The 16,446-nt window shown below is 34.9% G+C and overlaps 1 protein-coding gene across 1 annotated transcript in view; it reads left to right on the top strand.

The window, feature by feature from the left end:
- Window positions 1–16,446, top strand: part of LOC128983315 (chromatin target of PRMT1 protein-like) — a 67,794-nt gene that overhangs the window by 37,505 nt on the left and 13,843 nt on the right. The window contains exon 6 of the mRNA XM_054402564.1: window positions 4,313–4,418. Within this exon, the coding sequence (XP_054258539.1) occupies window positions 4,313–4,418 (106 nt within the window). The remainder of the gene's footprint in view (window positions 1–4,312; window positions 4,419–16,446) is intronic.

The following is a 16,446-nucleotide window of genomic DNA, read 5'->3' as shown; positions in this document are numbered from 1 at the left end:
AACACTGAGACATGGCCTTGCCATATAAGTTATTTGCATCAAGAGACAAACGCTGAGACATGGCCTTGCCATATTAGATATTTGCATCAAGAGACAAATACTGAGTCATGGCCTTGCCATATAAGTTATTTGCATCAAAAGACAAACACTGAGTCATGGCCTTGCCATATAAGTTATTTGCATCAAGAGACAAACGCTGAGACATGGCCTTGCCATATAAGTTATTTGCGTCAAGAGGCAAACATTGAGACATGGCCTTGCCTTGACTATGGTCTTGTATATGGATACAGACAGCTTTGTGTTAGTAAAATAAACGGTATCAGCATTCTGACACATACATTCTCCCATAAGTATGTCAACAATCTTTATCATGTGTAAGCGGTGAGAGTAAATATACGGAAATGGGATTAGTACAATTTTGATCAGAATTTAAAGGACTATTACATATTAAAATTTTTATCAAAATCGTACAGATTTGTGTTGGTAAAAAATCGGGGTTGTAGAGTGATACATACAGCTTTTTGTGTTAGTAAAAAATCGGTGTTGTACAGTGATACAGACAGCTTTTTGCTAGTAAAAACATTCGGGGTTGTAGAGTGATACAGACAGCTTTTTGCTAGTAAAAACATTCGGGGTTGTAGAGTGATACAGACAGCTTTTTGTGTTAGTAAAAAATCGGGGTTGTAGAGTGATACAGACAGCTTTGTGTTAGTAAAAAAATCGGTGTTGTACATTGATACAGACAGCTTTGTGTTTAGTAATCAAATCGGTGTTGTACAGTGATACAGACAGCTTTGTGTTGGTAAAAACTCGGGGTTGCACAGTGATACAGACAGCTTTTTGTTGGTAAAAACTCGGGGTTGTGCAGTGATACAGATAGCTTTGTGTTAGTTAAAAAATCGGTGTTGTACAGTGATACAGACAGCTTTGTGTTGGTAAAAAATCGGGGTTGTACAGTGATACAGACAGATTTTTGTGTCAGTAAAAAATCGGTTTTGTACAGTGATACAGACAGCTTTTTGTTGGTAAAAACTCGGGGTTCAAAGCAATGTGAGAACAAGATTAGATTTAATGACAACAAACAACACATCTTCGAACAATTACTTCAAATGTGCAAAGGTAGTGAGGGAATTTAAAAAAGGGGAGAGAGCTCAAGCATATGACTTCAGACAAAGTAAAAACAAGTGGATGTTTGGTTATGTTAAAAGCAAGGAAGGTAAATTAATTTATGTTCTGAAAATGGATGATGGATCTATATGGAGACGGCATGTCAATCACAAGTTACCGACCAAATTCAAGGGGGAGGATTGATATGTACATTCCAAAACTACTGGCTATAAGTGGTTCATAAACATCTGTTCTTATTTATTATTGTTTGTATGATGATACAATACAATACAATATTCTTTATAGTTAATTCGTTAAGAATTACAATAGTGTCAATACATTTAGTTACATATGATGGTCTTACTTATCTCTGTGGTCTAATTATCTCTACTAATCTTACTTATTTCCTATAATCAATGACAAAATCATAGACTAAATAAAATAACCTCATAGATTTATAGAATATTTTTATATTTAACCAGCTGTTAGTTAAAACAAATTATATTGCACTAAAAACAAATCGAAGATTACAAAGATTGCTTTAAAAATAATTTGAAGATCCCATCATTTTACTATGTATATTTAATTTATCTGCCATCTTCTTACAGAAGAATTGAATTGAACGTATCAATGATAAGCATTACACATAGTATAAATTAGTCCAGTGGCGGTTCTAGGACCTTGTCAAGGGGGGGGGCTTGGGGGGTGTGGAGCACCCACCAATAAAGCAGGGGGGTCCTTCCCCGGGAAAATTTGGAATTTTCAAAGCCGTTTGGTGACTTTCTAAAGCCATTTTTAACACCTAAAACTGTGCCCAATTGTCCATAAACTCCCATTTTACCTGTTGTTTGTCATGAGCAAATTAAAAAAATTAAACTATGACGATTGCATTCATGAATTTTAAAAAACACTGTAGACTACGGCCATATCTTCACTGTATCCTCCTAAAAGCCGTTGGGTAACTTTCTGAAGCCATTTTTAACGTCTAGAACTGTGTGCAATTAATTTTATGATTTATTTGTCAGGAATAATCAGACATTTTTTAGACTAACTATGACGATTGCATTCGTAAATCTCAAAATATATTGTAGGAAACGGCCATATCCTCCTAAAAGCTGTTTACTGACTTTCTAAAGCCATTATTAATGTCTATATCTGTGTCCAACTGTCCAAAAATCTCCCATTTCACCTGTTATTTGTCTTTGTCATGAGTAAGTAGCCATTTAAAAAATCAAACTATGTTGAACTTGCGTTCATGAATTTCAAAACATAGGCCTACTGTAGAATACGAAGCCATATCTCCTAAAAGCCGTTTGGTGACTTTACAAAGCCATTTCTAACGTCTAGAACTGTGCCCAATTGTCTTAAAACCTTCAATCTCACCTGTTATATGTCATGCAAGCAAGTAGATACGTTTTTTAACCTTAAGTTTTTCTCCATTTCATAGATCTGTCACAATATGTATAGTATCGAATTCGGTAATAGTATTGACTATATAAACTTTAACACTAGTGTTTATATAGTCAATGGTAATAGGCTACTGGTGCTACCGCTGATTGCTGATTGATGCCTGTGTAAAGTTAGTGGCTGGCAGACAATTTATCAACTAACTATGGAACATTAGGTAGGAAATCAGCTGTTTCACCGTCCTCGCTCGGCGCTCGCCTTTGCCCTAGCGTGTCAACAGCTGACTGCTGTAAAAATTGGATGATGCGTACAACTTTCCATAGAGTAATCTTGTTTTATTCTTTGTGCTATTGTCCCCAAAGTTTATCCATGTGCAACTTAATACTACTCCTGCCATCGCTTATTAAGTGACATGAAAATCCGTCGATTGCTTGATTCAGAATCGTGAAATAAAAGAACCCTGTCACGTATTAATATATATGATAGTGATGGGCGGATCCAAGAAAATTTCGGTTCCGGATCCAGATACACACTGTCATAAGGGCGGGTTAAAAAAAACGTAATTAACAGAATGCCAATTTAAATAATACTGTTTAAAATTAAATTGGTAATGTTTAATTATTAATACATCTTATATATAGAGTAATCTCCAGTTGAGCCCATAATCCTTCATTTTTTGGGGACACTAAAACTTTATAAAATCATAAAATAAAACTTTCTCCTAAGTTTACTATAGTTCGATCTTGAGTATGCTATCGTGGTTTTTGCATGCAGCATCCAATTTATTTATGTCTGAATCACCTCTTGTTAATATCTTCCTTAAATTCGGTCCAAGTCCACAGTACTAATAGACGGGTGCTAAAGGTAAAATACCCTGTGTCTGTGTACAAGAAGACTGTAGTGTGTTCTAACTTAGAAAAATATTAGATGGGGGAGTCGACTTTTTTATTCACCCTGTATGGACACAGATAATCTTCTTGTACACAGACACAGGGTATTTTACCTGTAGAGTTTCACATACCCGGCTATCAGTACTGTGGACCTGGAACGAATAACAAAGAGAGATAAGCAAGGGGTTTGTTACTTACTAACACAAAGCTATCTGTATTTATGTACAAGACCGATTAACCGGATAACACGGTGGTAAAAATTGTTACCGGTGGAAGTGCATATGCCCGCCTATCATTACTTTGGACCTGGAACAAAATTCGGCGGTAGACATTACTACCGGTGGAAGTGCATATGCCCGGCTATCATTAATGTGGACCTGTAACTAAATTTGGGGGTAAAAATTAGTACTGGTGGAAGTACATTTGCCTGCATATCATTACTGTCGACCTGGAACAAAATTCGGCGGTAAAAATTATTACCGGTGGAAGTGCATTTGCCTGAATATCATTACTGTGGACCTGGAACAAAATTGAAAAAAACGGCTATAAACAGTACTGTATATTTGCTCGTCTCTCGATAGTCCAGATTTTTCGTAATCCGGACCAGACGTCCGCCACATTAGTCCGGATGAGCGTACATGGATACAGACAGCTTTGTGTTAGTAAAAAAATCGGATCCATCAAAACCGGATCCAGCCCAAGATCCTGAATTTTTTTATCCAATCGGGTGCCGGTTCCTGCTCGGATCCGGTAGTCCGATATCCGGATCCGACCATCACTAATATATGATATTGAACAATAGTGCTTTATAGTCACATTTGCTCTAACCTAAACGTAATTTACCAAAGAGCCATGGTTTTTAATTAGTTTTTTTTTAATCTTACATTTTGATTTCTCCAAATTCACAGGTCTTAGAGCTAGAGGTGGTGGCTTCAACAGAAACCGAGATGACTTCAGAACTCAAAGAGGTCGAGGGCGATTCAACACCCGCAGTCAAAGGTCTAGAGGGTTCAGGTATGTTTTTTTTTAATGAATACCACCCTTCCTTTATTTTTTAATCCTATTTTTTCCTAATGTTTGCAGCCCATGTCACCCCCCTCCAATATTTCTTCCATTACTGCATTCATCATGATCAAGACCTGGGTTTAGTAATCTGTTAATTTTTTAACAATAGGCATTTGCATCTACTATTTTTTAACCCTACGATTTCAGCTATTCAGTTCACAAGAAACCATAGCTAAACTCTTATTAAAATAACAGCCTAAACTAGGCCTAAATATTTCACCTCTTCTTGGTTTCCACCAACCCAAGAGTCATTGGAGGCTGGCGGCCATCTTAGATAATTTTAGCTGCTTAAGAGTTTTAAGAGTTACTTATCGTCCAAACATATTTGTTCAAACACCATAAAATCAAATAAAAAAATCCTTTATTCAAAAAGTACATTTGTATACATGAATTGTGTCAAGTCATTAATGAAACATAACAATACATTTGGCATATTTACAGCACTATTTAATTAAGAGCTATAATGTATACACTTGTATGTAGCGGTGCCAAATAATATTTCACAAGAAAAATGTACAACCTTTAATTTAAGTAACTAGGTAACAACTGAAATATAAACAACAAACAATAATCATAACATGTGTTGTTAGCAAATTAAACTAGAGTGGTCTGCCGTTACACCTTAGACGCATAAATGAGCGAAGCATTATTTAAAGATTGTCAATGGCTAAAGCAGCTAACAACCTACAATATGTTCCCTTTCAACGTGAATGCGCATAGCGGGATGTACTCGTGCAATCAACATTTGTTCTACAATCGTCAGGTCAGTTAATTCGTTCGGGACACTTGACACATCCATATTATTTAACGCCGTGAATTTAGTTGCATTTGAAATTAGAAATGACTTAAAATTTTTAAATTAACAATGTTGTTTTGAAGGATTTTTTATTGAAGTCAAGGACTGGAATTCAGTTTTTATTTCAGTATACAGGATTCCAGGTAGGGACATAGATAAGATATTTTTAGAAAAGTTTGAAATGTTATTAGACAAAATAGCTTTGGAAGCAATGTCAAAAAATGTTTTTATAATGTCAGACACAAATATAGATTTATTAACCAATAAAGTAAGTACTGATAATTTACTAGTAATTTGTGATTGTTTTGGATTCAAACCTAATGTTCTTGTTCCAACTAGGGTAACCAGCATTTCAAGTACTTGCATTGACAATATTATTTCTAACTTGCAGAAAAAAAAAAAACTAGCAGTTTAGTTTTAGACATAGGTGCATCAGACCACAAAGTTTTACTTTTGTCATTTGAGAAAATGTCCTCTCCAAGACTTAAGGGTGTAAATAAAAAACTTACTCGGAAGTTTACAGAAACAAATTTTCAAACCTTTGAAAACACACTAAATAATGTTATTTGGAACCCTTTTGAAACCTTTAATGTAGATACAAATTACAATAAATTTTTTACAAACTTTCTAAATTCATTTAACGAGGCATTCCCCAAAACAGTAGATCGTCCAAAGAATAAACGTAACAAAAATAACTGGATAACAACAGGAATAAAAATTTCAGCAGAAAATAAAAATAAGTTGCACCAAGAATCAAAATGGAATCGTAACCCTCAGTTTTTAATCTATTACAAAAACTACAGAGAGGTCTTTAAAAAAGTAGTTGCATTAGCAAAACTGAAAGCTAATGACGATTTTATTAAAAAATCTAAGAATAAAAGTAAAGCATCTTGGGTAGTAGTGAAAAATGAAACAGGACTTAATAAACAAATATCTGATACTCCAGTTGAGATTAAATTCAAACATGAAAGGGATAAACAAAATTGTGCAGTATTGGTAGCAAATAAATTCAATAACTTTTTTATTAATGTTTCTCAGTATGCCAACAAATCAACAGATAAATTAAAAGCCACTCAGTTACTAATCCAAAATCATCCACATTCCAATTTAACATTTAAAATTAGAAATGTTTCAATTGAAGAGTTAAGAAAAGTTGTTACATCTCTCAGTAACACTAAGTCCTCAGGTTGGGATGAAATCCCTCTTTTTGTCATTAAAAGAGTTTTTAAATTTATAGAACATCCATTATGCCAAATAGTGAATCAGTCCCTTGAGGGGGGGGGGGGGGGTTTTCCTGATAAGCTCAAGTTGGCTGAGATTAAATCTCTGTTCAAAGAGGGCGATGTCAACGATCCCTCTAACTACCGCCCCATCGCTCTTCTGCCTTGTTTTTCAAAGATTTTTGAAAAAATTGTAAAGATTCAACTAACAGAATATTTAGAAAGCAACAATTTAATAAATCCTTCACAGTTTGGTTTCCGCCCAGAACTCGGTACTGAAAAATCTATAACAAAAATGATTAACTACATTGCAGAAGCCTTGGATGGATCGCAGAAGACTGTGGGTGTGCTATGTGACCTATCCAAGGCTTTTGACTGTGTGAATCATGAGATACTCATAGAAAAATTAAGTATGCATGGAATAAAAAAATACTGAATTAAAATGGTTCATATCATATTTAAAGACCCAAAAACAAAGACTTATTTTACAAAAAATGCAGAGAAATTATAAATCAGAGTGGAACATTAACCCCAATGGAGTTCCTCAGGGCTCCATTCTCGGCCCTTGTTTATTTATTATTTATGTTAATGATCTATGCAATGCTACTAAGATGTCCACCTTTCAATACGCAGATGATACCGCTTTAATTTGCACAGGACAAAACAATGAGTTCATTCAAGCCTCAATAACTAAGGAATTTCAACTCCTTGGGGATTGGTTTGCAGTAAATTGTCTGTCCATGAATGTGGCAAAAACTCAACTAATTCAGTTTTCTGCATCCAATATTAACCAAGAAATAATTGTAAATACAAGCTTAACTACAATTCATTCACAACAGTCAATAAATTATTTGGGAATAGAAATCGATTCACAACTAAATTGGCAAAAACACATTAAAAACCTATCAAAAAGACTACGCTCAGCAACATTTGTTCTCACAATAATTCGGGATACTACTAATCTAGAAACACAAATAGTAGTATATCACGCATATTTTTCATCGATTATGAATTATGGAATTACTGTATGGGGCTCATCAAGCCAGGCCAAAAAAATATTTATTCTCCAAAAAAGAGCTCTAAGATTAATGGCCAGAGTCTCCCGTAGAACACATTGTAAAGATTTATTTATTAATTTTAAAATTTTAACTTTTTTTAGCTCTTATATTTACAAATTGGCATTAATGGTTAAAAGTGATTTCGACACATTCATGGACTGTCAACAATCTCAACCACATAACACAAGATTCAAAAATATTATAAAACCAGTTCAACATAGGCTTAACCCTTTCCACTCGAATTATTTTGCATGGCTGTTCCCTCACACTTGCATTTAATTTAAAAAAAAAATGGCATGTTTTTGGTTTTTAGTGTTTTTTTTATCTAATAGCCTATTAGTTATTTAATAAGGTTGAGCTATTGATTCTTATTCAGCATAAATTATTATACAATATAAACATAAAATTACAATTTTAGTTTTAAAATTTTATTTTTGGTATGGTCATAAATAAACAAAAGCAAAATAAATCTTTACAAAATCCATATATTTTGGCAAAATAAAAATATAAAACTTTTTTTTAGAGTATTGAAAAAATATTATTTACATTCCTTATGTAAAAACAATCAAAAAATATCAATTACATAAACATTTACTTGTATTATTATGAATAAAATATGTAAATTTCTAAAAAATATGTAGAGTTTTTGGAATTTTTGGTTTCCACGGCGACTTCTGTTTCTTAGTTCTTTTGCCTGTAATTTTCAAACAGGATTAGTAAACTGAGATAAACAGTATTTATCTGTAGGCCTATTTATTCATATAAACCGAAAATATAAATACACCGAAATTGTTATACTAAACCAAAAATATAATTTTCATTAGCGACATATAACAAAAAATATAAAAAAAAACGCTGAATTATCAAATATATCTATTATTTCTGATTTGGAACCTTGAGGTTATTCTAGATTACTAATATTTAGATAGGCCTACTTAAATTATTGACCTACCCAGGGTTTGTAGTCTTTGAGGGTATGGTACCGCTTGAAGCATTCACCAGGGTGAAGGCCAGGTTTGCGTTCACACGTCTCACAGAAGAAGTGAGTTTCCCTCCTTTGACCAGGAACTTTCCGGTTGCTGCATACAGCACAGTCCTTTTTCTGATTCACTCCAGGAAAACTTGCAATGAAGTGGGGCTTTTGGTTAAGCCTCTCTTCTTTGTCGCTTGTGGAAGGCCTACCACGTCTTTTACCACTAGGATTGCGGAAGTCCCCAACAAGTTGTAACAACAGCATCTCCCTGAACTTCTTTGTTTCACAACACTTGTTTCCAATGTTTTGTTGATACATGTTGTATAGTAAAAAACTGTTTACTACACTTACTTCCAGTAACCAGAAAAACATTTTTCTCCACCATTTTTTGGACTTGCGGACAAACATATACGACGATATATAGTGATCAGCTGCATCAACCCCACCCATTCGCTCATTGTAGTCCATAATGACTGTGGGTTTCAAAACTTTCTCTTTTTCTGTGCTTCCTTTTTTATTCCTCACTATCTCCACTACTGAAGGGTTATGCACAGTACTAAGCATGGTAACGTCCCTCTGGTCCCTCCATGCCAATACCAAAACGTTATCCTTGTGTCGAAAGGCACACACTTCATGTAACTGCATCTTGTTTGACTTCATATTTTTCTTTTGAAAAGAAGATGGGTTTCCTTGTCGATTCCCTAGGACCGTACCAGTTAGGTGTATTCTTATTTTGGCGAGCTCCTGAGCTAAGGCCAAGCTGGTGTATAGTCTGTCTGTATAAATAAATATGGAACCCGCACTCAAACCCACACTGATTTCTGACTCGTTCCGCCAAAAGCATCACAATCCGCATGGTGAACTGATGTTCAGGGAAAGGCAAAATAGCCGTGGTTGCAGCACCATAGTAAGGTTCAAAAGTATAAACATAGCCTGTTCTTGAATCGGATATAACAAATACTTTCATGCCCCACTTTATAGGCTTTTTAGGATTGTACTGTTTGAAATGGACTTTCCCTTTGAAGGAAACAGTGCTTTCATCCATAGAGAGCTCATAGGGTGGAACAAAGTATTCACAAAATTTAGCCTGTAAATATGTCACTAAATGGCTAATCTTAGATCCTCTTGATGGGCGAACGCCAGCTGGAGTTTTACTAGACACGTGCAGACACCAAAAAATTTGAAAAAACCGATCACGGGAGAAGACATCCGTAAAAAAGGATTGTTTTTTATGCCTTTCATGAGAGAAATAATCCTGTAAATTAGGTTTAGGATTGAGACCCATATTAATCACAATGCCTAAAAAAGCTTTGAACTCATCTGCAGTTAAATCTTTCCAGTTTGACCAAATAGATCTTTTCTGCAAGGGGGTAGCCATTGAAATGTGCTCGTATGCATATGTATTTGTTTCTTCAATATGATCTATCAACTCCCCAGTAAGAAATAATTGAAAAAAATCCAAAGGGGTTTGAGGTTGTTGTGGCCCCAATGGGGCCTTGTACCCTGACAATAGAGTATAGGGAAAAGTATCAAAATCTGGGTCAGAATCTAAGTAAGGTTTATAGTTTTTGTCTTCACTGGAAGGCTGTTTCTTCGGTTGCTTAGGCTGTGAGCTTCTTGGAATCTTTTTCGTAGGCGTAGGCCTTTTTCTTGAATAAATTGGAGTTTTAGAACTGCATATGTTTTTGGGCCTACCTCGGCTACGCTTTGGTGGTACCGGTACCGCTACTACAGGAAGTAATTCATCAATAAATGGACTGGCAAATAAATCCCTACTAGTCGAGGGTTCGATTTCTTGATGAACATTAGGCTCATGTAGGCTACTTACAGGTAAAGTTTCATCTGGGCTTTGTAATAGAGCACCAGAGTCATCATCAACAAATAAATTACGACTTGTTGAAGGGCAGGTGTTTTGTAGAAAACTAGACCTATGAAGGCTAGGCTTAGGCCTACTTACAGTTTCAGCTTTTGCTGGGCTTTGTACTAAAACTCCAAAGTTTACATCATGGGCCAAATCACCAAGTTCTTCTAAGTCACTGTCATCAAATAACAATATTTCCTCATTATCTAAGTCCGGAGCACAATCTAAATCGGATTCTTCATCAGAAGTCAAACCTCCTTCAAATAATTTACTGGTCAAGGAGTCTGACAAAGAAAGTTCGTCATCCATTTTAACGTGAAATAAACATAATTACTTGTTCACTTTACTAAATTATCGGTAATTAAACACTGAAAAATGTTTACTAAACAATAGTTACCCAAAACAAGTAAAATATAATATAAAAATCGCGATAACAGTCGCTGCGAACAAAGAATATAAACTAGCAGAAGCAGACATTCTTAAGTAAACAAACACGAAACGAACCAAACTTATTTCAAAGCCAACTAAATCGTTCGTGGTTGTTTTCTTTGATCCAAGGGCAGCTTAAATAAATTGAGAAAACCATTGATCAGTCTTTCTTATCATTTTAAACATTTCTGCACTATATAAAGTGAGTTTAGAGTCGTTTAAAACAATGTCGCGGCAGCCGCGACATTCGAGTGGAAGCGTCAAAAATGGATGTCGCGGCCACCGCGACATACGAGCGAAAAGGGTTAATATCTTTCATTTATCCCCTCAGTATATGGGACCGAAAATTTACAATAAATTACCCGCTGGGATTAAAAACATTGCCTCATTCTCTAAATTTAAACTATCTTTAAAAGATTTCCTTTTGGAGAGGGCATTTTACTCGTTAGAGGAATATCTGGAAAATGAGTATATTTGAAAGATATTGCTTCTCCCATAGGTTTGTAGCTTATTATATGCTTTATTTCTTTTGTAAGCTATTTTATTTTAAAATGTAGTATAGTATTAGTATTAGACTTTGTGACAAATCACCTGTCAAGAGAATTGATGTAATGTGATGATGTTTAATAAATAAATAAATAAAAAAATAAATTTGAACGATAACGCGAACAAATCGGTGATTGGTTTGAAGCTGTTAGTTGTTGGCGATGACAGTTAGTGCAAGTGTAAAATTTTAGTGCATCTAATTCATGTTGGAATTGATTAGCTAACTGCCTATCATTATCAGCTTCTTCCGCCACTGCTTCATCTGTTTCTTCTTGTTCACGACGCGACTCTCTTACAATATTTGCGACGACCAATATTACGACGTGGCCTTTGAGGCATGCTCAAAACAAATATAGCAAAACTGTTACTTCCATTGATAAACTGTTACATTCCAACTTTAACCTAGGATGAAAGTAAACATTGAAATGTAAACAAAACAGTTACAAACAATTAACATATGTTTATCTTATTTAAATGAAACGAGATAAACCCATATGTCATAAACCCAATATAATTTTTCTTTCAACTTACATTAAAATAACAAGCGAAATTGCGTGACCCGTAAAATAAAATCCAGAAGGAAATTTGGCCACTTCGGCTCCAATGTTTTGTCTAAAGTAGGAACAGTGCTTCTGATTTTCCTACCAAAAAGAAGCTCAGCAGGACTGTAACCGCAGCTTTGTGGAGTAGAACGATATGCTAATAATCCCTCATAAGGATCTAGATTTTTCTTCAGAATGTTTTTAGCAATTTCAACTGCTCGTTCTGCCTGTCCATTGGCATTTGTTTTGTTCACTTGAACCAATTCTATATACTTGGAAAAATAGTCTTGAATGACTAGATAAGTCTTTCTTTCATGCTAAAGCAGATCAGCTCCCAATACTTGCCACGGTCGATCAGGCAGCGGAGAGGGAATGAGAGGCTCACAATTACTCTTGAAATACACCTGTTAACACCTTGATGTCCAGTGTGAATACTGTTCAGAACATCTGCTCTGATTTTACTAGGCACAAATAATCTACTGCCATGGAGAATCAAGTTTCTATGAAGCACCAAATTACCTCTTTCTTTAAAAAATGCAGTTTTCTTCAATTTCGTCCAATCATCAGATTGACATTGCATCTTTCAATACACCACTCAAGGTATCCTCATCTTGGGCTCTCTTTATTGTTGCCAATCGCCTGTCAGTGACGGGACTGGAAGACATTACTTGACAAACATGAATTTCCATTTTGTTCAAGATATCTCCAGTGTTGTCTTCATCCCTCAGAGCCATCGGATTCCTTGATAAAATTAAAATATCAGGAATAAAGAAGTCTTTGTCTTTTTCGTGGTGGATATCAAAGCTGAAAGGTAGCAACCTCATTCGAAACCTTTGAAGACGGGCAGAAAGACTGTTGATGGGCTTATTACCAAGAATTTGGACAAGCGGTAAGTGATCAGTAATCAAATCAAAATACTTTAACCCTGACACAAATTGAGAAAGACGTTCGCAAGCCCATGTTAATGCCAGAGCCTCCTTTTCTATTTGAGCGTATCTCCGTTCAACTTCACTGAGTCTTCGAGAAATGAATTTAACTGGCCGCCAAATTCCATTGTGCCACTGTTCCAATACTCCACCGATCCAAAGCCTGATAAATCTGCACAAATCCTAGTAGGCATCTCTGGGTCAAATGTGACAAATTAAAATTAACAAATGAAAACTTGAACAAAACACAAAATTAACAAATCCTAAGTCCTTAATGAATTCTTTATTTAATTTGTGCAAGTGATAGTTATCTAATTAAGGAAAAATATTCAGCAATTAATAGTCAATAACAACTCAACTAGACAAACAAAAGTAGGAACAATACACAATGAAGGAACTTAAACCGTTCAAAACATCCTCTTTGGTCAAGAGTCTAATGTAAAAACTGGATTACTTTTCATGGCATGACACTCAAAAGTATTGTAAAACATTAACAAATTCCTTTTAAAATGGATCAATCAACATTAAATTAAAGCACCAGAAATATTGATGAACTTTACAATTTGAGAAAATTATCATAATCTGCGGTAATACCAGCGACCAAAGAATATAATAGACTGGCATCGCGTTAAGTCATCGAAGTAAATAAAAAAGGGTTGTAGGATGTAAACAAACCCTAAACCATTGTCTCCACTCCAGCAAGGCTCAGGCATTCTCAACGTCAAAGACCCTCGACTCACCACCCGTTTTCTATATGATGCTCAAATTGCATACACTCTGTACGATGAGACTATAACAATTAGTTACTTCCAATTCTCTGTGTTGGTTAGGAGCACATAAAAAGGTTTATCAGATGTTTGTTTAGGATTTTCATAATTTATTACTAGGGTAATGGGGCAATATAAAACCCATCAGCAGTCCCAAAACCAAAGTCGTTGAGTCAGTAGTTTAGTTCATTAAATTTTTATCACTTTTATTCCTTTACGACTTCCATGATTTATTTAATTTAATGTTTAAAGAAAGTCAGAATAATAATACTGGAAAAGCAAAACAATAGAAGGGTGGGAGGGGTTGGACAATGACCTCGAAACGAGCGGGCCACAGCGAATTGTAATGGCGTGGGGGTGGGAGAGAGAGGAGGGGAGGGTGCAACCTTGAAGCTATATTTAGACTAGAACATAAATGTGGAGGTAAAACCTCACTGTGCAAGTATTTGTCACTTTGAGAGTAGATTTCTCATGGTAGAGTGTGAATTTTATTGATTTTTAGGCCTGTAATGCACCTTTACAGTCATTTGATGAGAGTTTGCATCGTCTAACCTCATATAACTGGTGTAAGCAACATACTCTATGGGTATATGGTGAAAAGTCCTTAGGTTTGAATGTTAAACCTATGAACAGGGCCAAAACAGAGCTAAATTCTGGGTTACTCGTAGATTCTTTCCGAGGTATACTGTTTTGGCCCTATCTCAGTTATTTATTGACCGAATGTAACCGTTTTGGCTTTAAAAGTTGGGTATTTATATGGGGTTTTGAGTATAATACATCCCATCAGTTAAAATAACTTCATTGATGGTCTACACTCTAAGTTAGGCCTGTAAAAATGACAATTTCTCACCAAGTATTACTGCAGTTGCAAATGTTTAACGATTATAGACTAATGACTTTACTAACTATATTATATTTGTTATAATATAGTTATCCTATACTATAATATATTTGTTAATTTATCATGATAATTAGTTGATTTTATGTGTTATTCTCTTCAAATCCTGTTAGAACATCTGGGTTTTGTTGGTATTTCTCACCAACAGATTGAACGCTGGAACTAAGCCTTACGATTGACTACAAGATTGGAAAATTTACATTTAGATCTGATTATTACAGATGGTGACAGCTTTTATAGCTTAGTAAAACTATTTATTTAATGTATTTAGACAGTTTAGAAGCCTAGCTAACCAACTTAACCTAACAAACAATGTTTTAGTCAGCCACCAATTTTATCACTTGTAGGCTACTAGAGTAACTTTAAACGTTGAAATACTCATATTTGGAGGTTAATTAACAACTTTTGAGGCTAATTACAGTTAAAAATCTGTCATTAAAGGCCTAAACAGATCAAATAATTGAACCCTAGCATTGGTGTTTTTCATAATTCACTTCTATGTGTGAAGATCAAGTCATAACTCAATATTATACTACATTATACTAATAATTACACATTCAAGTATTGAACTTTGGATAATAACTCCTATTTAAATAAAAGGAAAGGATTATAATGGTTTAAACACTTTATTAAGTATCAAAATACTGTCACAAAAGGTAGCAGACGGTGAACAGTAGCAGACTAATTTCAGACTGCAGTTCTCAAACCAGTTGTTAAAAAATTGAATGCAAAACAGCTGTTGAATCAGGTTGACCAAAATAGAATAAAATATTCCACTCGGTGGGAGGTGGTTGTATAGTGTGAATGTATATAATAAACTTTTTAGCTTAAAAATCTTTGAAAACAACTACTAGAGTATGCGCTTGTATTAAGCGCATACGGTAAAATTATTACCGTAACAGGATTTAATACCAAAACTCTTACACTTTTATATGTATATATCTAGCTTTAAAACCTTTTCAACAGTATAAATGATATTTAACTGTAATTCTAAGACGATTGGAAACTGCTGTAGGCTACTATTAAACAGTTGTATACGTCAGAGAAGATTCAACACGGTGGTATTTCTCAAGACTGCTGAATTGACAAACTACTGACGTACTAAAGCTGCTGACATATGTTCGATTGGACTATAGCCCGTTTCACTTGACTTGGAGGCTGTAAAACCATTTCTACACCTCAAAAAGCTCTTTATAAGCTCTAAAACAGCTCCAAAACAGCTTAATAGCCTCTACAGGCTTGGGCAGAGAAACAAACAGGAGAAAATCCTACTGTTCAGTCCAGTGTGTGGGAAAAGTGCTTTATCGTGTCTTATCAAGATGTGTCTTATCTCATCTTTTGTCTTCTCTCCACACTGGACTGAACAGAATGACTTTTATATTTGTTTCATATAATAAACCTCCCCCTATAATAGGCTTCAACCCCTAGGAATCAACCCCTAGCTCCTATAGAAGGTTGAGTACTGGTCTCTAGGCTTATATTAGGTTTTCCATATAGGTAGCTTCTTTTGGCATCAACCTCATTTGGCATCAACCTGTAAATTAGGCTACTTAGGCCTAAATTTATAGGGGCCCCTATGGTAAACTCTTTTGATAATATTTTTCAACTGTGAAAGGTAATATTCAGGTAGTTGTCTAAACCTATAGTAAATGTACAACTATGGATAACACTGCATCTGTAGTGACTTATATTTATGGTTAAATCAGGTAGTAACCCTATGAAAGGTCAAAACGTGAGAAAACAGTAATCATTCTGGAGGGTATTTATTAGGTGTCTCACAATCATAGTTAGTCTATTCTAGAGAGGTCTATTAGGTGAGTTGATTTTAATATATACATTTAGAAATGTCTCTCACAAGGTATAAATCTGTTTTGGATTCACAAAAGAAGAATTTAGAAAAAAAGCTATTCCATACATATTCTAAAATACAAAATGAGAATAAATTAAGTTTTGAAGAGTAT

Source organism: Macrosteles quadrilineatus, unplaced genomic scaffold (genome assembly GCF_028750875.1).
Source record: "Macrosteles quadrilineatus isolate MER2022 unplaced genomic scaffold, UCM_ALF_1.0 Scaffold_1__1_contigs__length_201487025, whole genome shotgun sequence".
Lineage (NCBI taxonomy): Eukaryota > Metazoa > Arthropoda > Insecta > Hemiptera > Cicadellidae > Macrosteles > Macrosteles quadrilineatus.
The sequence above is the reverse complement of the archived record's forward strand: the minus strand, read 5'-3'. Positions and strand labels throughout refer to the sequence as shown.